Raw genomic sequence first — 23412 nt, forward strand, 5'->3', positions numbered from 1 at the left:
AACTGAGCAGCATCTTTGTGTCGTTTCCTCAACAAATATCCTTCTATATTTCAACACTATAGACGTTATATCTAACTCATCCAATACATAGTTAGAAATGAAAAGAAAACTCAAAAGAAGATGCACAAAAACACAAAGACAGCGGCAAAAGAAATGGTTCAGTTCATCTTGGGGCCTCGTAAAAGCGTTCGCACTTGTTTTTTCACAGCAGACTCTCTCTGACCAGCTGCCACTCCCAGAACCCTGCCACGGACAGCAGAATTGTTTTTTCTTTATTGGAGCATTGCTTAGTCACCGGCCTTTTGATGCTGGAAAAGAGATGGGCCCGTCGCCTTCTCCAAAGTCAATATTTGCTACAATTACACAAAAGCAGGAGGAGATGGCAAACTGGAGAGAAGCGGAGGGACTAATGATGCAATATAATGGTCATCTACCAATCCAAAAACAAACAAATGGACATGAACGCATGCTGAATAATATATGCACCTTATCGTCCGCACACAAATCAGGGATGCACCTTTTTAATCTATGGTGCTTTGAGGCGGTGGCAAAAGGGCCGTCTCCAGCATCCTCACTGAGGTAGAGTGACAGTCTGCAGGCTCTCTCTGCCAAGTCCTGTTTGGGTCATTTGGCTCTGGCTTAGTGTTTATGTGACTGACTGACTGACTAAACAGATTCCAACTGCCCTGCACCACCTTTAAACTCTCCTCTTAGCCATATGCCACAATCTTCCTCCGCACACACCTCTTCCTACTTAAGAAAGACCTCTTCTGACCAGATGTGCCTTTTACTGTGGATAAAATTCACCAGTTACCCCTCTTTGTAGCACCACTGACTCAAATAACTAAATAACATTTTTCCATTAAATAAGGCAATTTATTTTGTTGACAAATCCACATCATCTATATCTTTGTATCTTACCCTTTAAGCACATCCTCTCATACTTCAATCAGAACTATGCAGAGCTAGGCATATACCACACATGTAAACCACAACAAAAGATTAAAGTAGCCTCCTGACTGCACAAAGAGCTTCTGTGTTTATGGGCTTTGGCTAAACAACATGGAAAAATCTGAATAATAATAATAACTTACATACACACGATTGCACCTTTTTAAAACACTATCACCTACATGACAATTCCCCCGTGCTCCATTATGCTTATTCCTTTTTACTTCATCCTTTATTTGCATTTTTCCACTTGTGTTTTTCTAGGCCCAAGACATGGAGATGATGACCTCGTTTGTTTGCAGCACCGTGTAAAGTGCTGCAGCACACACCGACAGAGACCTCCCTCACCTCACTCTCAGTGCGCTCATCTTTTTTCATGGTCTCCAAAACAGAAGAGGGCTTTTGTTCAGTTGAGGATGATGGGAATTAAATTCATTGACCTGATGTTGGTAAAAACTAAAAGATTTTAATGATCATTAAAATCAGCATAGCTGCCAGTTTTGGCACACCTGTCAGTCAAAGAAGCCATGCTCCTAATGTGAAGCTTCACCTGGATTAAAGTCTATAATGTATAAAAAAGCTCAGCCACAGGTTTTGGAGCCAGCCTCGATTGGTCATTAGAGGAACTGCCGCTTTCTGCAATTATCCATTGGCTTCTTTTTTGAATTTACTATTATGGGCAACATTGTCACACTCTGAGACCTTTTGTTGTGGTCCTGAGTCTGACAACTCAGTGTTTTGTGTTTCTTTATTTTCTGTTCTTGTTTATTCTGATTACGTTTTCCGTTAAGATTTGCCATTTGTTAGGTTTCTGTTCTGTGCCTGCCCTGGTCTCTGTCCATGATGTTATTATGTCTGCTCATGAGTCTGTGTCTGTTAAGTTCTGTGTCATAATCTGGATCTCTGTGTCTGTCATGTACTTCCTGTTTTACTTTGTAGGTCTGCGCCTTATGTCAGTGTGTTCAGCTTTGTGCTCTCCCTGCCTCGTCTGTGTAATCAGCGTCAGCCGTGTCTCCCAGCTGTTTCCTCTCAGTCCTGATCACCTCTTGTATTTAGTGTCTGTGTCTGCCCCTGCTCGTTGTTGCGTCGTCCCTCAAACGTCACTGTATTTTGTTTGCCAACTTGCCTGCCTGTTAGTTTTTCTTTCCCAGTTTAGCTAGTTTTCTCTTCTGTCTGCTACCCCACAATAAAGCCGCATGTCCAAAGACATGCAACTTGTGGGGATAGGTTAATTGGATAATCCAAATTGCCACTAGGTGTGAATGTGAGTGTGAATGGTTGTCTGTCCCTATGTGTTAGCCCTGCGACAGACTGGCGACCTGTCCAGGGTGTACCCTGCCTCTCGCCCTATGACAGCTGGGATAGGCTCCAGCGCCCCCCGCGACCCTGAAAAGGATAAGCGGAAGCGAATGGATGGATGGATGGATGTTTTGAGTTCACTCTGCCTCCGCGAGTCCAGCTTTTGGGTCCACCATTCCTGCCTACCTTCACACAGCCATGACACATTTCATATCTCCAGATTAATGATGGAAGTTTTAAATGGGACACTGTTTTCTCTTTTGCGCTTATGTGCTTGAACATCAGACTTAAAACTGTGATTGTGTCTGCCATTTTATCAAGAGAGGTATTCTTACTGGAGGTAATTCTTCTGTCAGGGTGGAGAAACAAAAAAGGGGGTTTGTGAGCAAGATAGCACAAGGACTATCAGCATACGTCTTAGAGAAGTGAAGTACAGGCAAAGGAAAAGATCGCTTTCTTTAATGAGTTGAAATCATTGTAGATATGGACGTATATGTCAAAACATAAACCCAATACTGATGAAATCAAACGGGTTGTCCTAAGTAATTATGTTTGGATGTGCCTTTTAGAGATTACTCAAATTTTTTTAGTCAAGAAAACTGGAAATTAATATTAAGAAAATTTTGGTTTAAACCTCAGAAAACTTAGATATAGGATTAGCACTGAAGGATGATCCTGGTCTCCAAGTAACTCATATTTCTAACAGGACAGATTCTAGATCCTTACAGAGAATTCCCTTTCTCCATTTATAAATGTCTTTGTGACTCTGTCTTCTGCTTGCCCTTGGCTTTGCATGTATTTGCATAAAATCATGTGCCTATAAGAGAGCTGTGTGTCTATAGGTGCTATATAGTGTGTATTTGCTTTCTTTTTTCTTTTCCCTTTCAGACCAAGACACAAGAACATACCCTTTGGAACATCATGCTTCACCTGTACTTATGTACACCACACGACATCCAACACATCATCCAAAACCCAAGAGAAAAAGACAGAGTTGACTCAGTCTTTAAAAGACCTAAGTAGTTTTTAAGGGTCTGCAGGAAGTCCAAGTGGCTCTGTAATATCAGAGAAATAATGTTGTTACGCACTGCATGTCTGCTTCACCAGCTCTCTTTACTTGCAATGTCTTCCACGTCAGCAGGTTAAAATCTGAACATGCTGAACATTTCTGATCTGTACAGGTTGCTGGTGGAGTGACTCATCCATCACACAGCATTGGCATCTAGTTCAAAGCAGCCGACTGCATCTTCTTTTTTGTTCTGCTGTTTCAAATCTGACTCAGAGTTTCACACATGAATGCAAATGACTGGATGAAGTACAGTATCTGTGTTAAGGTGGATACAGAAATGGAATCACTGTATAGCTGCAGTGCTTTTGCTTCTATACAAAACCAAAATGTTAAAAAACAAAAATCTGATTTTCACTGTGTGGTGGGGCGTGGTTTGTGGTGTCATGCAGGGAAGGCGGACGCACCTGCGCGGCATCCGCAATTACGCCCGCTGACATAAATAAGGGGAATTAGGGTTTGTGGTGTTGTTGTTGTGGTAGTTTGCGAGCTGCCACCGCGTCAGTTAAAATGGCTCTGATATCCAACATGTGAAATCGCCCTGCCTCATTCACGCCACACTCTGCATCTTAAAGTATATGGATAACTGTTTGTAGATGGAGGCACCAATATACTGCTATAAAAGCCTGCTCCTGTACTGGCATAAACTGACTGCAGAGGTTTGCTGCAACTGATATTGGGTGATAAGTCCAAGTCAGTGTGTCAGCTCTTCACAAAGGGGTCGCTTTGTGAAGAATTAATTGATTAGGTTGGGTACCAGGAAGGCTGCTTGAAAATCTTGTTTTGTGCACAGAGGTAATGTCACAAAACAGAAAAATATATTGAAAATTCTAAAACAGATTGTTTGATTATATGATAAGGAATACAAATTTCCCTACTTGGAACTAAATGGCCCATTTGTTTCTTCCCAGTGTTGCTCGTAGGGGGTCATCTGTTTGTTGTGGTTACTCTGTAATATTGTCTTTATCTTACAATATAAAACACCTTGAGGCAACTACTGTTGTGATTAGGCATTACAGAAATAAAACTGAATCAAACTGAATACGAAAATATGTGGATTTTAATCATATTGAATGCCAAACATTGCATTGTTCCTGTTCAGTGAAAAGGGGAAACAATGTGTTTTTAGCTAAACTTTGATGTCGCAATTACAAAGTTACTATTTTGAAAGAGAGGACAGCTATGAGGATACAATGCAGATGTTAAATGAAGTCATTCAACACAAGAATCCAGAGGTAATAAATAAAAATAAATAAATAGAAACATCACCAGCTCTCTTTGTGGGAATCAAATCAAAACTCTCATTTGGGTCGTACCTGTTGAGCATTCAGTTTTAGTTTGATGTTAGGCTGTATGTGGAATACGGGTTGGTATTTATGGGGAAATTATTCCACCGTTCCCAGCAGCAATCCTGCTAACAGACAAAATCAACCAAGTACATGGGCTCCTTGGTAAAGCTAATAATGCATAATTTGTCTTTTCTTATGTTACACTCAGTAGTTCTTATAAAAATCAGAGAATAAACAGCAATACATTGCTCAACTACTGCAAGCAGCACAATATAAATGTGACTTTGTGGAAACAGTGCACTGCTGTAAATAATTAGCTCAGGACAACACATAATCAAGCTGATACTCTGTTAAACAAGGTGATACTGAAAAGAACATTTACTAGGATACATCTTGAAGACGATGTAATAGCTGCTCTATCTGCTGCTTTGCAAATTCCAGGGTCTAATAAAGCCAGAGCTCAGATTCATCTGTTTCCTAATGGAACATATTACTTCAAAGCAGTCAATTGTACCCCCTGTCGCTTTGGCTTCATCACTTTCATTTACTGCCATTACAGTCCCAGACTCTGTCCTTCTCCTCCTGCGCACTCATCTTTTTTTCTTCCCTCATTTCTTACACACATGGTGACATCCGCGCTGACCACCTGGCTTCTTGTCTATTTCTAGCTTTGTCTGTTTCTCTACCTGTCTGTGCTTTCTAAACATGTTTCTCTCTCCCTTAGCCAATCTGACATTCAGTTCACCTGGTCACGATGTGTTCTCTATCGCACTACAACTCAGCAGCTCCTATTATGCTTTTCACAACCCTAAAGTAAAAGGCTAACACAGGTCTGCTCGTCTGTAAGAAGTGGGTGAACGTAAAATTGAATAATTCAGAGAGGAGAAGAGATGACAAAGTTCAACCTAACATTTTGACACTTGTTTTCTCTGCTTCATTTCAAGAGGCACTGCCGCTCTGACCAGACACAAAGCCCATTTATAAAGGGTCCTTTTCACTGGTAGTAGAAAGGTCACATGGTATTTAGATTGCTGATAGGTTGTGTCAGTCATCTGAAAATGTACTTTGGGATCTATATGTTGCTACTGGTGCTAAGAGATAAGGCAACAAAGACAAGCATCCATGTTTACAGGTGAAAAAACAAAGACAAAGTCAATAAAGATATCTTTTGTGTTGACTCACATCTTTCCATGAGGACTAAGACTAGGACTAGGTTAGTCCTAACTAACCAAGGCTAAGGTACCAAAGGTTTTGGTTAGATTTAGAAAAAATATGTTAGCAAGGCGACAGGTATCATAGAGGTACAACACATGACGTAGGACCAGTACTAAATGGCACCTTGCACCTCTGAGACACCAGCAGCTTTGAATAAACACCTTGGATATCATGTATCCATTTATGTATGTATGTTCCATATCTCCTCCTAAATGAGTGGACCAACCTTGATGAAACTTTGTATAGACATTGACTGGGTCAGTGTGAGTGTAAAAATCTACACTATATTGCCAAAAGTATTCACTCACCCATTCAAACCATTGAATCCAGTTGTGGAGTCTATCCCAGTTGTCTTAGAGCGAGAGGCAGGGTGAACCCTGGACAGGTCGCAAGCCTGTCACGGGGCTAACACATAACTGACAGACAGACAACTTGCTGCGAGACACTGCGCCAACATGCTGCATGCAGACTGCTTCTATAAATATTTGTGAAAAAACGGGTAGCTCTCAAGAGCTCTTTGAATTCTAGTGTCGTACCATGATAGGATGCCACCAGTACAAAAAGCGAGATCCAAAAAGACATTGATGAGCAAGTTTGGTGTGGAAGAACTTGACTGGCCTGCACAGAGTCCTGTACAACCTAACAGAGCATCTTTGCGATGAATGAAGACTGTGAAGAGTGCCAGGCCTCCTCATCCGGTTCTTATACACGTGAAGGCAGACAAGTGAATATGTTTTGCAATACAGTGTATATGGTGTATACAAATATTTACACAAATCCCATAGTTGTTAGTATTTGAACACTTAACAGTTCAGTTGTCTAATATATCATAGCCTTACAGCATCATGATCATGGTGTATGTAGGTATGTGTGTGTGTATGTGTGTATGCATAGTGTGGGGTTTGCAAACACCATTAATAATCCTTAACAAATACATAATATATACAAAAGTAGATGCACCAGTGTCATCAGACAGTAAGTGTAATTGTCACTTATCAGCTATGATCAAATATACTGCTCAAAAATTTAAGGGAACAGCTGAACACTTTTTAACCTTCTGGTGTGAATGTCATGTTTCTGAAACACAGTGTTTTGTGTTTTTAAGACTCCTAAATACTGGTTACTTACTCCTTAATCCCATAATAACGAGATTCTTAATTATCCTTAATTATGTTCAGTTTACCGTTTACTTTTTCTACTTCATGTTTTTCTTTGTATTTATCTTGTGTTATCTCTTTATAGCTGCTTGGAATTATTGTTTATTTTTTATCTTTCTAGAGGTTTTTGAATCCTTGGTTCCTGGTTTTGCTTTATCCATAGTTGAGTTTATATTTCCTTGTTTGGTAGTTTCCACTTCCTTGTGTTCTTTTTAACTTGTCTAGCCTTTGTCCCTGTTTTACCTGTTGCGATTATGCCGTTTAATGTTAACCCTTGTCTTGTATGTTTAGTATTGAATTCTACTTTCCCCACTCTCATTTCCCCGATTTGTTTGCATTAAATGATAATTAATAAAATTATTACTTTTTGTACACATTACTCACATAAACATATATTATAACCTTACTGATGATTAGTAAATACAAAATATTATAAAGGTAGCATAGCTGATATGTTGTTAGCACTATCACGTAACAGCTAGTCTGGGTTTGAACCTACTGGCTGGGCCCTTTCTGTGTGAAGTTCAAATGCTCTAACCCTGCCTGCATGAGAGCCCTCCCACCGTCCAAAGACAAAACTTATTTCATCATTTTTAAACTGCCTAAAAATCTGAAAGTGAATTTCTTTCTGTCTCTTGGCCCTATGGTATACCGGCAACCTAACCAGAGTGCAGTCTGCCTCTCACCCTATGATAGCTGGAATAGGCTCAAGCACCCCCTCCCCGACCTTGAACCTTGGTCGATCACTGGCTGCTCCAGTCTGCATGCCAAAGTATCCTTGGACAAGATGCCAAATCCCGAGTTGCACCAGATGCGTTCATCGGAGTGTGAATGCTACATAGAAAGCACTTAGATGTAAAAAGAAGTGCTCATATGAATGGGTGTGAATGGGTGAATGAGACATGCTGTATAAAGCGATTTGAGCACCCAAGTGGAGTAGAAAGTGCTATATAAGAACCAGTCTATTTACCATGTTTTAATTTGCCATTTATATTAATGCTTATCATAATGTGTTATCTAATTTGAGACCAAACCAATTTTCAAAGTTTCCTTTGATTTTTCAAAATAGAAAAAGCCAATAAAGACTACAATACAACTACAATAACCATTATCAGTGAAATATTTTGCGGTTAGTGCATGCTGCCGAATAAAAAGAGAAATGCTATAAATAATCTTTCTTCTTTGTTGCATCCCAATGGACATGCCAGATCTCGGCTTATTTCTACCAAATGAATTTCAAATTCAAATGAATTTCAAAGCATTACTTTGTCCTTAAAGGGAAATTTTTATATTTCTATTTTAAAGGCTTTTAAAATAGAAATAAATAGGTCTTTATCTTTAATAGAGACATATCTAAGATATACTGAACAAGGTCTAGAAGGGCTGAAAAACTGCACAGGGGCAACTTTAATAGCGGCACGACGTGGCTTTTGTTTATTTTTTCATACGATGAAACACACGATTTATATACTGGTATATAGATTATATATCGAGTATTTAAGGAATCCTGTTTAAACCACTGCATACTTTGCTTTCATAAGATACGGCGTCCTCTTCTTATCTGCTGCCTAAGTAAACTGCTCTGGTTTGGGGGGGGGGGGGGTTAAACAAACAGCTGCTGTAAATAATATATGACTGTTTGGGTATCTATTGATTGAGACTCACCCACAGCCTTTTAAAATACAGCATACTGCAGCCAGATACCTTATGTGTGTAATAGTGAGTTTCAGAGAGTGCAGGGACTTTATTTTAGCATGCCCATTAATTTTTAAGAAAACCAAAACCACCTGAAGATCCTATGATTTCAGCTCTGAGACCTTCTGCTGTCTGAACTGTGCGACTCATCCATCTGTCAAAAACATTATTCAGTAACAGAGCCAAGTTCTCTCATCATTGATTATCAACTTCATAATCTGACTGCAGGCACAGCGTGAGTGGAAAAAGGAGACTGTTAAATTCAGAAATAATGAAATGAGCTCTTGACGGAGATGTACTTACTTTACCGAGAGCTCTCGAGGTTATAAATGAGCTCAAGAGCAAACTTAATTGATACTTTCATTATTTCTCTTCTCCTTATGCTCCACGGAGCTGACAAAGCAAGTGTAGTATGACTGTGTTTTACTATTGTATTTATACAGGCAGCACAATGTGAAGAGAAACAAACAGCTTCCAAAGGTTTTACCATACATTGTAAATCTGTTTTCATTGTCACCTGAAGCCTTTGCCCTTGTCCCACCGTCTTACACAAAGTGTCTGCTGGTGCCAGTGCCTTGACATGCGGGTCACTGCAATATTGGTCATGAGAAAACAATCCCATTTTACATGTCTTACAATGCTGGAGGGCTACAAGGTGCAGGATTTTTTCTATATTTGTTTGGTTTAGTTTTTTGTTGTTTTACCCAGTACATAGGTTTCTTTTGCAGTAGGCTATTCAACCATCCAGCATATTTTTCAAAAAATCTGAAACATCAGATGATCATTGTACATGTTATGCTATTGTCCTGCACTTTGGTTCACTTTTCTGCACTCCATCTTTACTTTCACTTTTAATTTATTTTAACTTCTACCCACTGGTTAGGTTCCCACACTAAAAACTAGCTCTTAGCTTTAGAAAACGAGTGTGGTTTCTGTTAAATCATCTGTAACCCTTTGAGCTGGAAAATAAATAGTTAGGACAGACGTATGATGTGTTGCCACTAAAGCACATTTCCTGCGTAAGCGAGATACGTCAGCGGTTTTGACAAAACTGCACTATTTCTCTCCCTGAAATGAAAATGGCCTTCTACATAATACTGTTAGTATTTGGGATATGTCTTCTTTAACCCAGATATCCCTTACAGTTTTGTATTTTGATTATATCTGCAGCTATTCATGCCGGTACTCAGACCACATTCATCACCCACCCATCGACCCCCATCTGATATCTGCTTATTTTGTTTCCATTTCCGGTGCCTTTCTGCCTTTTTCACCTCTAATAACAAGATGCATATTACAGCACAATTACACTACATTCAGGAACAAAAAATTTACTTGTTGAATTCTTTTGATTTTTGATTTTCATGTGTGCTGCTGATCAAAATCGGATAAAACTTAACACTTCATTTAACGTACTGCTAACTCTGATTACCATTTCTGTTAATCACTTCTCACTTGTATAGCATTACAGTACATTAACAGTTTATCAGTTAAAATAGACTTGTATTTAGATCCATGATCACTTTAAGCGGCCAATTATTAAGAATTATTAAGAATTCCTTGGCAGGTGACTGATCAACATGTCTAGTTTTTAGACATGTTGATCAGTCCCCTGCCAAGAATCCTTGATCTAAAAGTAAAAAGTTTCAAATGATTTCTTATCCAATTTATTATAGAGTTGAAATATTTCTATCCATTGTAAAAAGTCCCATTTCAGATTTTTTACTGGAAGGCAAATTCTGGAAAAAAAAAAGATATTAACAAAATCAAATTAAAATTACATTTCCTTTATTCTTTAACCAGATAAAATGTGCCAGAATAAAAATATACCACTCTGCCAGCTTCGTGGACTGGTGGAGGACATTTTTAGAATGACTGCTTTAGCAAACGTAGCAATAAAATCCTATGAACACCTCACTACACATAAAACTTGTATTAAAATATCAATAATAAAAGTAATTTTTCTGGAGTAAAAACATTCAATCATGTATGTTAGCCAAGCTGGTTAATAAGAGAAAACGTATTTGTTACGAAGCTAAATGGGTGCTTGGTTTTTTGCTAATGCTACCTCAAGCACAGCTCACAACTGATCTCAGACCAGTTAAAGTAGAGACTGTAGCCCAGGTGATAGAGCAGGTCACATACTAACCAGAAGGTTGGTGGTTCAATCCCAGTCTACTCCAGTCTGCATGCCAAGTAAGGGCAAGATGCTAACCCCATGTTGCTCTCTGGTGCATCCATATGTGGATGTCAGTTATTGTTAGTTTGCAGAAGCACTTTGTGCAAACGGGCAAATGTACAACTTGTGTAAAGCGCTTTGAGTGCTCACGATAGAGTAGAAAAGCGCTATATAAGAACCCGCAGCTTGCCTGTCACGCTAATCTTGCATCATTTCCTGTCATACAACGCAGATGAGCAAAACCAGCTGCAAGCTGCTGGCTTCTCAGCTTGACAAGCTCCAGCCTTTATTAACGGGACATTCCCCTGCCAGTGCATAGCCCATGCAGCTGCTTTATTTCTGTGTTCAGAGACAATAGCCAACTGCGTCGAGATGGTAGTAATTTAAAAGATGTATATAAGTAGGACTGTGAGAAGCTTTATGAGGGAACAGTTTGACATGAAAGGAGAGAGTCTGCTTTACTTTGGTACATTTGAACTATTTTTAGATTTCCCTAGACAAGCACTTCTTGACTTGTTTGCTGTGAATATAATAATTTCGTATGTATTTAATGTGAATCACAACACCCCTCTTAAAAGAAACACTTTGCAAACTCCCTTTAAAGGTGAAGAGACCTGTGGAAAAATTAGGGTCAGAGATTTGCCATCAAGATCTACTTATTGACGTAAGCACACAGCTAGATTTCATTGTAAATGTTAGTTTGCTATGGCCCCAGTCACACAGGCCTGTAATCAGTAGGGAAAAAATTGTATTCTGCAACCAGCTGCTGAAGGTTGCTGGCAGTTGCAATAAAATTGATTGCTAAAGCCTCCCACAGGCCTAGAGACCAATCAGTAACCCCTGGTAACCACCCACTAGGAAGAAGTGTGTATTTTGTATTACCTGACCGATTGTTGAATGCTTGCACGAGGTTGCTTGGTGTCCCCATGTGAAACTGGTTGCAAACAGGCAGATGTTGCAAACAGGCAGATGTTGCTGCACCGAAAACTTCCTTGTAATTGCAGATTGTCACAGACGGCCATAGTCTGTATGGAAGACTGCAAACACTTACCAGCGACTTGCTAAGTGGTAGTAAAACTGTGAAGAGGGCTCCTCTGTGATAAGTTAGGCAGTGCTCGCAAACAAGTTGTCATCTTCCATGCAAACTAAGGATGACTGTGACACTCTGATCCCAACCAAAGCAATCGCAAGAAGGTTTTTGGTGTAGCATTGAGATATGGCAGATTTCACTCAGCGATACTTACCAACCACTTGCCAACCAATGGAAAAATACATATTTTCCCCTAGCAACCAGAGGTCACCAGGGTGTCACCAAGTTGTCTTACACACTCTGCAGTAACTGCGTAGTCTGAAGTTTGACAGGCTAGTGTTGTCTCAAACACTTTCAGAAGTGATGACTGTAATATCTGAATATTAAAGTCAACTGCATGCCAAACCTTGGACCAAAAATGACACAAAATTCTTCTAGAGTGAAGATAACAGCTTAACGAAAATAAAAAGCAAACAGCACAACACATTAGTTAATTAATTACATGAATGCCTGGTAAATATGTTTAAATATTAGCAAGTTAACAGATATAACAACTATTAGCTAGTTCATACTGGTTGAAAATTGGTGCAGGTTTCTTTTTAGCATCCAAGTACATGTATTACACAGCATTTAGCACAAGTGCAGAAGTATGACATTTGAGACGCACCCATCTGAAACACATTAGCACATTCCAGTTATTTACATCCGCTTTAGCTCAAATTACCACTGTGCCTAAACACAGCCTCGTGGAGCTTGCAGCATTAATGTAGATTTTCAGTCTTTTTATTTGGTGTAGAATATAATGAGTGCAGCTTGCTAATACCATAAAGTGACAAAGGCTAGGCTACTCATTATTAGGACTATCATTACATCTATTCCTGCCTGACAAAAGACCAGGAAGGGGGTGGGGGTTAAGCACAAAAAGCCACAGGGGAAACACACACGAAACACAATCACGCTTCACCATTAATCTGTTTTGTCAAACATAAGCGGGCACACAGATACACAAACACGGGCACGGTGAAGTTTTCCTGCCTGTAGGTTTGAGGATATGTGCACTTGGTTTCTCACTTACACGTATGCACATGGACCTACCTGTAAAAAATATGATGTGAAAAACAAAAGGGGAAGGTGGGAGGCAACTAATGAAGGAGGAGAAACAGAAGCGAGGGGTGATGGGTGGAGAAGAGAGGACTGTCAGATAATTTGACACTTGTCTCAGCTGTTAGAATGAGAAAGTGAGAAAATATACCTCATTTCTGTGTGACTGGAGCAAACAGGTTTTGCTGCAAAGACAGTATTGTGTGCATAACATGTTCAACATAATAATTCTATATATTCTATCTTCTAAACTAAAATATGATACAAGAAGATTTTGTCAGCAGCCCAAGTGACACTTTTATTGATTTAAAACTTTCAAATCCATGCTGACATTAGTGCAAAATTTGTAAAGTCTTGATTTGCAACTTATTTTATTTGGTTCTATCTGGGAAACACAGCAAGTGCACCTTGTTTTTAAAATAATATAGAAATTCTACTCTTGACAGTATGATAGTTTGTCCTTCTTCATGCACGTAATCTCCTTTTGGATTTTTGAATGAAGTATGAGTAAGGATGTTAGCATGGCTCCTGGCAGTTTATGCAGAGTGCCAGACCAGGAAGTCCATGTGATGAGCACAGCTCTTGGCCTAACCTGATTAAGACCAAGCCAAGACCCACTCAATTAATAGGACCAATTGACTCAGTCCCACACAGCTGCCGTCTTTTCTAGGGAGCACTGCAGCAAATGAACATTGATTGAACCGAGCACGAGGTTTATGCTGAGGACTAATTCCTTCCATATTCTTCCTCACCACTTTCCCCCAGAATGATTTCTCTATATTAAAAATTCCAAAAAATCTCAATGATAACGATTGCAAGAATCCATGAATGACAAAATGAAAAAACAAACATTAAATCACAGATCATTTGACAAATGTGTTTAAAACGTGTGACTCTGTATGTTCTTTCCGTCATGCTGTTTGAGAGCTGTTGGCTACAGCATTCACCACGACAGTGGTCTATAAATAATAACCTTCCTCCAAGTGTATGATTCAGAAGCTTTGATGTCTGCAGTGGGATGCAGCACCCCGAGCCCATATGTGTGTGACATCATGTCTGTTCTTATATCTAGATGGAATCTGTCTCTTTAATTGTTTGAACTCCTTCATCTACTGCCAGCAGACGAGAACATCAGCAACACATCTTCAGTGTCAAATGCACAAAAATTACCTAAAGTATACAAAATCTTGTTGTTTTACACTTTGGATGAAGTAGCTCAATTTTGTTATGTGAGGCTAATCAGTAAAATATTTCAGATAGAAATGAATGGGACAACTGTCTTGAGTGAAGATTGGGCCTGCAAGTTTTTTTTATTTGCTGTTTTCAATTAACTGTAAGAAAAATTTTGAGAAGTGTTTTTTTTTTTTTAAGCAAGTTGAAATCTTCAAATTAGAGGGTTTTTTTTAAAAGCATATAATAGCAAACTTTGGGTTGATCCCAATGAGTTTGATGAATAACTAGATCAATTTAACTGATTATTGAAAAAGTGGACAATTAATCCTCTGTCAAGAGACCAGTCAGTAAACTGACTAACTGTTGCAGACCTGTTGCAAAGGCCGGTTTTATTAAGCAGTCAGCTGTAATGTGACGGATGCATTAAATACAGTTCTTGTTCACGTACTGTAGCAAAGGTTGGAGTACATTTAAGACAAAGAAGGTAACGACTCACATCTCAAAGCTTCCTATTTAAATCGATTTACGTTTCTTGATTGTTTAAACAATCACATATCTGCTTCTGGAACCTGTCAGAAGCAGATTGGCATATTAAAATACTTTGCTTCATCTAGCCAAGCTGATAAGAGCACCTGCTTAAAAAAGTGGGTCCCAAAAATGAAGTAAATCCGGCCCTGCTTGTGTCATACATCATGTTACATTAAAATGCGCAGCAGATTTAGATTTTAAAACTGCAGTCATTCCTTTTATTGGTTTGGGCATTCTCCTATTGTAACATATGCAAATTTTCTATCGGCAATGTAGAAGAGCCCTGTCGATGAAATGACTGATTATTATGGGCCTAGTGCAGCACTGATCTTATTAAGCGTTCAGCCATGAGACGATAATCTGCAAGCAATACATTTCTTTCAACCAAGTCAAAGCAGGTAATTGGCCAAACCCAAGGTGTCCAAAAAACAAGGGTTGTCCAGAGCATTTGGCTCTATACATGCTGCTTCCTCACAAAACTGTTTACCTACCAGCCTTTGTTATGCCCAATGTCACAATACATTAAAATTATTCCACTTGTGCAAATTTAAAAATTGTGGCAAAGAGGTTTTTGTGTTGTCAGTGAGGCCAGTATGGATTGGCTATGTACACTTTCCGTTCTCTCCAGGGTGTGTCTTCAACAGCCTTTCCTGCTCTGAACTGAAGGGACTACTGGAAGTGCATTAGTGGCTTTGCCACATTTGGCACGGAGTCTGCTAAAACAGTGGTGCAGCCGCACAAAGCAAACAGTCTTGAACAACAGAAAATAAAGTGCTTTCAGATATCACTCTAGCAGGGATGAATGGCATTTACAAGTAATTGTTATTGCCATTTAATTCAGCTCCCAACAAAATGGCTTTTCACAGAAACACATCAACACACCAGTATTCACTCAGACACAAAGCTTCCATCACCTCTACAGAGAGACGCTTGGGTGGCCTTCTCCCATTCGCACCAGTGTCGGTTTTAATGAGGAGCTAATGCCATACCGTTTAAAAAAAACACATATCTGCACCTGTGTCACAGCCAGAACCCAAATGGATTTATATTTAGACGTCTGAAATGTCTCCCTCTTCCACAGGAGTAGCGACACACACTCTCCCATCCTGCCCTCCCTGCCTCCCACAAGCTCCTCTGACAGGCAGAAAGGCCACAATGAATTCTTGACATCCATTCGTGTTAATTACAATGGCTTCACCAGTACGACTGGAAATGTGTAATTATCAGCACCTCGGCAAGTGGAAGGCCTGTGTTTTAGCCGCTCACAGGGAAACAGTTCCACTTAGACTATTTCTTCTTTAGACAACGAGGGCGTGAGCGGAGTCCTTAAAATTTCGGTGTCAGCCAATGTGTGGCCTGCGTGTGCTCTAAGTGTTTCCTATGAATAATGTGGAGCTCCACGATACAGCGCTAGGAGACTTTGTAACCTTTCTTCTCACACTTCATGAAGACTCGTGTATACTTTAAAGTGAGAGATTTTAAATGTCCAAACAGGAGAGGAAGGGAGAGGAGTTAGAAAAACCTTGATTGAGATCAGGATCTGCCTTTGAGCTTCTTGCTCCCTGCCTGGTCCCATAATCTTTTCTATCCCGCTGTCACACATAACTGGTTTATTGAAGTCACTGGCTCACCACCGCTCACAGTCTCACATAAACTCCAATCACCCTGAATAATTGATGCAAAAAACTAAAACAAAAAAAGGGAGAACTGAACACCCCAAACACGATATAATCTCTCACCCGCCTACCTACCCAGCATGGGCCCAAACACACACGGGCTGCTCATTGCATCTGTTCACAAGACACTCTTGCCAAAGACAGAAAAAAATAACTGGCCTGTGCATCCTGCCTCCTCTCTCTCCCCGGCATCTCTATTGTGCTTGAACAGAATAGAGTGCTATGACAGAGATCAAACTAAGGCAGGACTCCCGTGTGCTCATCCTGGGTGTGAAGTGCAAACGCTCTGGGGAACCTTTCTGCTAAAACTGCATCACTAAAACATGCAGATGACACAGAGTTAAGCTTGGACACAGTGTCCACAATAGAAAAAACTACAGCACGAAATAAAACTGAATTAAACTAATCCCACTTCATTTCTTAGAAGCAAAGAGTATAAGACTAAAACTGTTACTATGGAACTTAAAGCCATCACGCAAATTTTCCATCAGTGGCTCTGAGAAAACGTTTTCCTAGAGCACGTCACTATTTAGACGGATACATGTGGCGGAGAGAAGCGCACATATTTGTTTTTACTTTTAAAGTTGCATACGTGGAAAATACTCCTAAATGTATATCAGTCACATAAAGATTAATATTGCACCGTTGTTTTCTATCAAGAACACGGTTTAACTGCGTGTAATAGCCACGAGATAATGAGCTCATCAGAGAGCTCCTGCTTGTTACTCACGGGTGCCATCGAAGCGGGTGGCTATGGTGTCCAGGAAGGTGTTTTGCGGGGCCAGTAGCCCTCTCATTACTGGCATCCTGCTCCGGGTAGACTGGGTCCTCCTGCCTCTGCGCCCTGGGGCAGCGCTTGACTCCTGCTCAGACCCGAAACTCGGCAGGAAGCGAGAGGTGCCCGGTGCGCATCCCAGCCCCTGGAGAAGCGCACCGATTCGAGATACGCGCGGTGGCTCCACCTTGGCACCGCGGGGGTTGTGACCATAATCAACTCAGCACAGAGCGAGTCTTAACCGTGGGATGCACCTGTGCACCTCCCAACGGGGGTGAAACAACCAAACAAATAAAAACGCCAGTGTGCGCGCGCGCTGTTACGAGACAAGGATGGATGCAAGTTTTGGTGCTGATGGTGAGTGGAGGTAATCTTATAGCTGCAAGCTCCTCCTCAACTCTCTCTCTCTCCCTCTCTGCGTTGTTATCTTGCCACAACTGAGAGCAGATGCCGAGTCACATGACGCCTTTCGGGTCCTTGCCAAGCCGTGGTCCTGTTTCAAAGTGGAGGTGGGAAACAAAAAAGAGACTGGTTTGGAAGCCAGTGGCCTTTTCCTCGATATGATCTGTAAAATCCAATTAAACGCAGCTACCTGTTGGGTGGGGGAGAAACGCTCCGTTTGCTGTTTGATGGAAGCGAGCCCTGCGGAGGCTGTGTAAGTGCTGGAGGCTGGATTACACAAAAGGCATCTTTGCGCATCTTACAGTGTCTTTATGAATCCGGTTCCTAAAGTTAGAAATGAACACGGAAAGACCTGCACATTGTATTTCTGGCTTTAACGTTTCATAAGGGTGCTATCAATCAGGATACAAGATAACTGGACTGTTCCGCTCGCTCTTGGGTTTCCTCAGACCGCATGGATGCGTGCAGTTGAATACAGCGGAAGGAAGCTCAGATCTCGTATTAAAGTCTACTTCCGCCATCTCCTGGTGGAACAGCGCAAGTTAACCGGATAGTATCTTGTCTGAATTACTGTAGTACAAATTTTATTATCTGAAACCAAATTCTGTATCCTAAGTCCTTTTGTTGAATCTGTCACTTTTCTTGGAAAAGCATAATCAGTCTTAACCTTGTTAACCCGATTTCGTTTGTAGTTTTTCAGAATTCCTAAGAAACATTTCTCGAAACATTTCACTCTCAAATCTCAAGTTTCACAAAACGTCTGAGGGGGAAAAGGGAGGGTTTCCTTTTTTGTCGAGAACTCTGAGGAAAAAGTCAGAATTCTGACTTTTATCTCTTTCAGAATTCATCTCAGAAAAAAACAAAACGCACCCTCACTTTTCCCCCCAGTGGCCCAAATCATGTTTCATGTGCCTCACTAACACATCACGATAAGATAGAATCAGATCAGTTCTTACATTAAAACATGTTTCCTGCACATTGAAAAAAGCCACATTAGGTGGTTCGAGCATCTGGTTCGTCAAGGTGAGGTCTTTCAGCTGTGTCCAGAGCAGGTGGACCAGGACACGCTGACTTGGGAATGCCGAGGTGTCCCCGTGGCCTTGATAAGTGGCAGGAAAATGATGGATAGAGTACAGTATTTGAAGTTTTAGCATTTCACGTTTATTACTTACAATATAAAATATAAATAAAACACAATATAAAACTAATAAATATGCCGTGTAACATTTTACCTCTTGCTGTTCATGGTAAAATTAATATAAGTAATAATTTCCTTTTGGAACATGACAATGCTGACCATGTGCTATCTAGGACAGATATCTCTCTCCCAGACACCTCCAGATTCAAAAAATGATCAGAGAGACTCGTGCAGTATTATTCAACCACTAATGTTTCCTGTGAAGATGGAACCAAATGTTTTTGTTGTTCTTGTTTTCCACATTTCCTTGACCGAGGTGTGTCTGTCACATTTTTGGTTTGGTTTCTCTGTTTCTCTGCTCTCACTCTTTTATCTCAGCCCACCCTCTCTGAGCACAGTAATCAGTAATCAACCTACATGCCAGTCATCTAGCAATCAGCCCTCTGCTACAAAAGCCAAGCACAAACTGCATGCTTTGCTCATACACCTTGGTCTTGCCTACTGATAGTCTACAGCTTTGTTTGCCTGCCAGTCTTTCAAAGTTTAACTTTCATTGGAGTAAAATTTCATTGTGACATGTAGAAAACATGATGCCAGGTATCGCTGTCCTGATTGGTCCTGCAACAGGAGCGATGAAGCTGCTCTTTCTATCCTGCTCTCTGTGTTATTATAATGGGTGCTTGATGGCGGCAGGGTAAATACACAGTGCACAGGATGCAGTAGGTGGAGGTCGGTAATCGGATCATTTTTCCTTGCTCAGTAGACCATGGATTTAATTGATAACGTTTAATATTCTATAAAATGCAGGGAGATGCAAAGGAAGATGCAACATTAGGCTCAAAACACAAGCACGATGTATAATAATATGACCGAGCTAAATTACTGTGAATGAAAATAATGCCAAAGAAATGTTACTGTCCTCGCTGACTGTGACTTCTTCTGTAACATGGCACAAACTGTCTTTGTACCTCACAGAGGAGGCAGTAAGGTAAAGATACGAGAAGAGAGGAGTTAAGACATTATTTAAATCACACAAACAGTAAATGGCAAAACATGGAGCGAAGGAGGTGGTCACTTCTAAAGGAATGCTTATGTGTAGACATCGTCTCTCACCATGGTTTGTATATTCTGTCTGTGGCCAACAAGGGTGCAAGCACAAACCCTCCATCTGCTTCATGAATCATGAACTCTCCTAAGCCTCCTCTCTTCCTATTCCTCTGCATTTTGACACATCCTTCATAATAGCATACTGATTTTGGTTTCCATGTCACAAGCTGGATGTTCTATAGATGTCTCATAGAGCATGTCTTTGAGGAAAAAGATGGGTTTGTAATTCTGTGAAATGCTGTGTGAACACATAATAAAAATAAAAAGAATAACATTTGGTACTGTAAAATTGGTGATATTATCATAAGTGCTTCATATTATCATGAAAACACTGAGGCTGAAAACCAGGCTGTGATCTTAAGGTCCTCAAGAATAAAAACAGGCCTGTGTCTGAAGTGGAAATTAGTGGACTTCAGAACAAATGGAAATCACTGTCAGTTTACAGAGTTTGTCTCTGCATCCACCCATGCAAGTTAAAACTGCCTCCTGTGGCCCTCGTGGATGTAGAGCCAATAATTAATTAGCTAGTTTGAGATGGACTGTGACAAAGCATACGATTCTGCTGGTCTGTGAAGACACCATTAACACTGAAACACACTCTCGCTGGCTACTTCATTAGGTACATTTTGCTAGTACCAGGTTGGACCCTATTTTGCCTTCAGAACTGTCGTAATGTTTTGTGGCATACATTCAACAATGTCCTGGAAACATTCCTGAGAGATTTTGGTCCATCTTAGTGCATTTTCTGTAAATATTTTGGCTCCACATCCATGATGTAAATCTCCTGCTCCAACTTTAACCCAAAGCTGCTCGAGTGACTGTGGAGGCCATTTGAGTACTGTAAGCTGACTGTCCCATTAAGACTACAGGTGCACTGTAGTCTTAATGGGACAGACACGGTTAGCAATACTCAGGTAGGCTGCAGTGTTTAAACTATGATCAGTTGGTTTATACCTTATTCTAACCCTACAGCCCTACAATGTTGCAGCTGAAATCAAGACTCAGAAGTCCAGACAACATTATGTGGATCTTGATCTTGAACCTGTGTAAACTGTAGTCTCAGTTGCTTGTTCTTAGCTGACATGAGTGTGGTCTTCTGCAGCTGTAGCCCAACTGCTCCAATGTTCAATGTGTTGTTTTGACCGGTGCACTTCCTCATAGCTTGGTTGTAACAAGTGGTTACTGAGTTACTGTTGTCTTCCTATCAACTCAAAGCAGTCTCCTCTGACCTCTCTACATCAAAGTGTTTTCCCCATAGAATGGATAGAGAGATACTCTGAGCATCTCTCAATGTCTCTCTGTCTCTCCGGTGAGTGTATGTACGTTTGTGGCAGCCCTGGGGCATGGCAGTTAATCAGGATGGTGAAGAACTACTTTATAAAGTTAATTATTCTGAATCTGGTTTTGATGCTGTTTGATCACGGCTTTGCCTCTTTTCTGTTAATAAGAAGCTTACAAAGACTGTGCTGTGAAGCGTTTGAGCCAATTCAGTTACCAACACATCAGAAGACAAATACCAGGCAAACCAGATAACACTCACTGATAATGCTAACACATGTAAATGTAGCACATGTATCAAACTGCCCATGTGTTATAGGGGGAAAAAACATAACACACTATTCTTCACCAAATTAATCTCAGCACAAAATTTAATAATGATAAAAGACTCTTGCACAGGCTACAGTGATGACCACATTTGATGTCTACTTGTGAATGTTAGGTGACTCTAAAGGGTGGACTCGTGGCAGAAACACACAGAGACTCGGGAGTGCAGTGAGTGAGGTTTATTTACAGTGACAGGGTAAATGTACGATGATGAGGAGAAAACGAAAGCACAGAGCTGGGGGCTGGTGGCGTACTTGAGCGATCTAAGGGAGAAGGACAAAACAGAGTTAAGGGGTGACTGTTATAGCGGACGCCCTGGACCACTATCTCTGAAACATGATTCGGTACTGTTCCCTGGTAATAACGTCCGGTCAGAGACGGGGAATGATGTCAGAGTGGAAGACCTTTATTTACCACGAGCCCATGTTCAACACCAACACACACTCTCGCTGGCAAGTAAGGATGTGGTTCTGCAATTAATACAAATAAGAAATAACATAAACATCTCTCTCTCTTGTTTAGCATTTCTCACACTTCAGTATTACAGAGAACACCATACCAGATTACAAATGGACAGAACCAGATAACAGGAAGGAGCTTAGCATAATAACATAACAGGTTTCATAGACACAGAATCATAATCAATTTAGGCCAATTCCCTCATTTGTGAGTCAACACCACCCTCTAGTGGACACAATTGCTCACTCAAACGCCGCCATGTGTACGCAGGCTTTATAAACAAGAACAGATTCGTATGCTAGCTTAGTAACTCCATCATAGTCATTTAGGCAGCTCACATTAATTTTCTTAGAGACAGGGATGGTGGTTGTCCTCTTAAATCATTTTGGGACAGCAGACTGGAGCAGGGAAAGGTTAAAAATGTCTGTGAAGACACCTGCCAGCTCATGGGCACATGCTTTGAAAACCCGACCTGGAAAGTTGTCTTGTCCAAGAGCTTTTCGAGTGTTTACTTTCCTGAAGTATTTACACACGACTGCCTGAGATATTTGAAGAGGGCAGCTCTCCTCTTCCAGCAAAAGCTCCTGAGATATATGTTTATCAAAGAGTGCATAGAAGGTGTTAATCTCATCAGGTAGAGAAGCAGTTACCTCCCTGACTCTGCCGCTGTTTCCTTTGTAGTCTGTGATGGTGTTCAGATCACTCTATATGTTATTGGTGTTGGAGTTGCTGTAGCAGAGTTCCACCTTGTCTTTGTACTGTCCCTTGGCCGTCTTTATTGCTTTCCTGAGTGCATACTGGGATGTTTTGTATTTATCTGGGTCTCTAGATTTAAAGCCCGCAGTCCGTGCTCTGAGCGCTGCGCAGACCTCTCTGTCAACCCATGGCTTCTGGTTGGGGTAGGGTTCATACAATAGCCCGTGGTACAACGTCATTGACGCATTTGTGAATAAAGTCTGTTACGTACTCAGATTAATTGTTGACATTGTTGTCAGCGGCAGCCCAGAAGACTTCCGAGTCTGTGATGCTGAAGCAGTGATGCAGGCCACTGTCTGATTGGTCGGTCCAGCGTTGAACTGAATGTCATGGGCTGGTTGCTTTTCAGCTTCTGCCTATAGGCTGGCAGCAGGAGAACCGGGGAGTGATCTGATTTTCCAAAGGCAGGTCGGGGCGGGCTTTGTAGGCATGTGCGTATGGAGAATAAACATGGTCTAAGATGTTCTCACCACGCGTTGGAAAGTTTAAGTGCTGGTAAAACTTCGGCAGAACTTTCTTCAAGTCGCCAGCAATGATAAAAGCAGTCTCCAAGTGTAACGTTTCCTGCTGGTTGATAATATCAAACAGTTCGTCCAGTGCCTGTGTGGTTTCAGCGTGGGGGTTGGGATATAAACAGCAGTACAGAATACCCCCGTAAACTCCCTGGGCAGATAAAAGGGACCTCATCTGATCATAAGGTGTTCAAGATCAGGAGAGCACCCCGACGAAACTGTCTGTACATCAGTGCACCACCGTTTGTTGGTCATTGTGCACACGCCACCTCCCCTACATTTACCAGAGTCCTTTGTTC

The 23412-nt window shown here is 40.9% G+C and overlaps 1 protein-coding gene across 1 annotated transcript in view; it reads right to left on the minus strand.

Moving 5' to 3' along the window:
- Positions 1-17427, minus strand: part of kcnh3 (potassium voltage-gated channel, subfamily H (eag-related), member 3) — a 190446-nt gene extending 173019 nt beyond the window's left edge. Inside the window, exon 1 of the mRNA XM_086265837.1 lies at positions 17090-17427. Within this exon, the coding sequence (XP_086121963.1) occupies positions 17090-17165 (76 nt within the window). The 5' untranslated portion in view covers positions 17166-17427. The remainder of the gene's footprint in view (positions 1-17089) is intronic.
- Between the last annotated feature and the right edge of the window lie 5985 nt (positions 17428-23412).

This window comes from Aulonocara sp. 'chitande type north' Nkhata Bay, linkage group LG16, assembly GCF_057382095.1.
Source record: "Aulonocara sp. 'chitande type north' Nkhata Bay isolate Kocher_YH1m ecotype deep benthic linkage group LG16, A_spYH_male_GT1.1, whole genome shotgun sequence".
Classification (NCBI taxonomy): domain Eukaryota; kingdom Metazoa; phylum Chordata; class Actinopteri; order Cichliformes; family Cichlidae; genus Aulonocara; species Aulonocara sp. 'chitande type north' Nkhata Bay.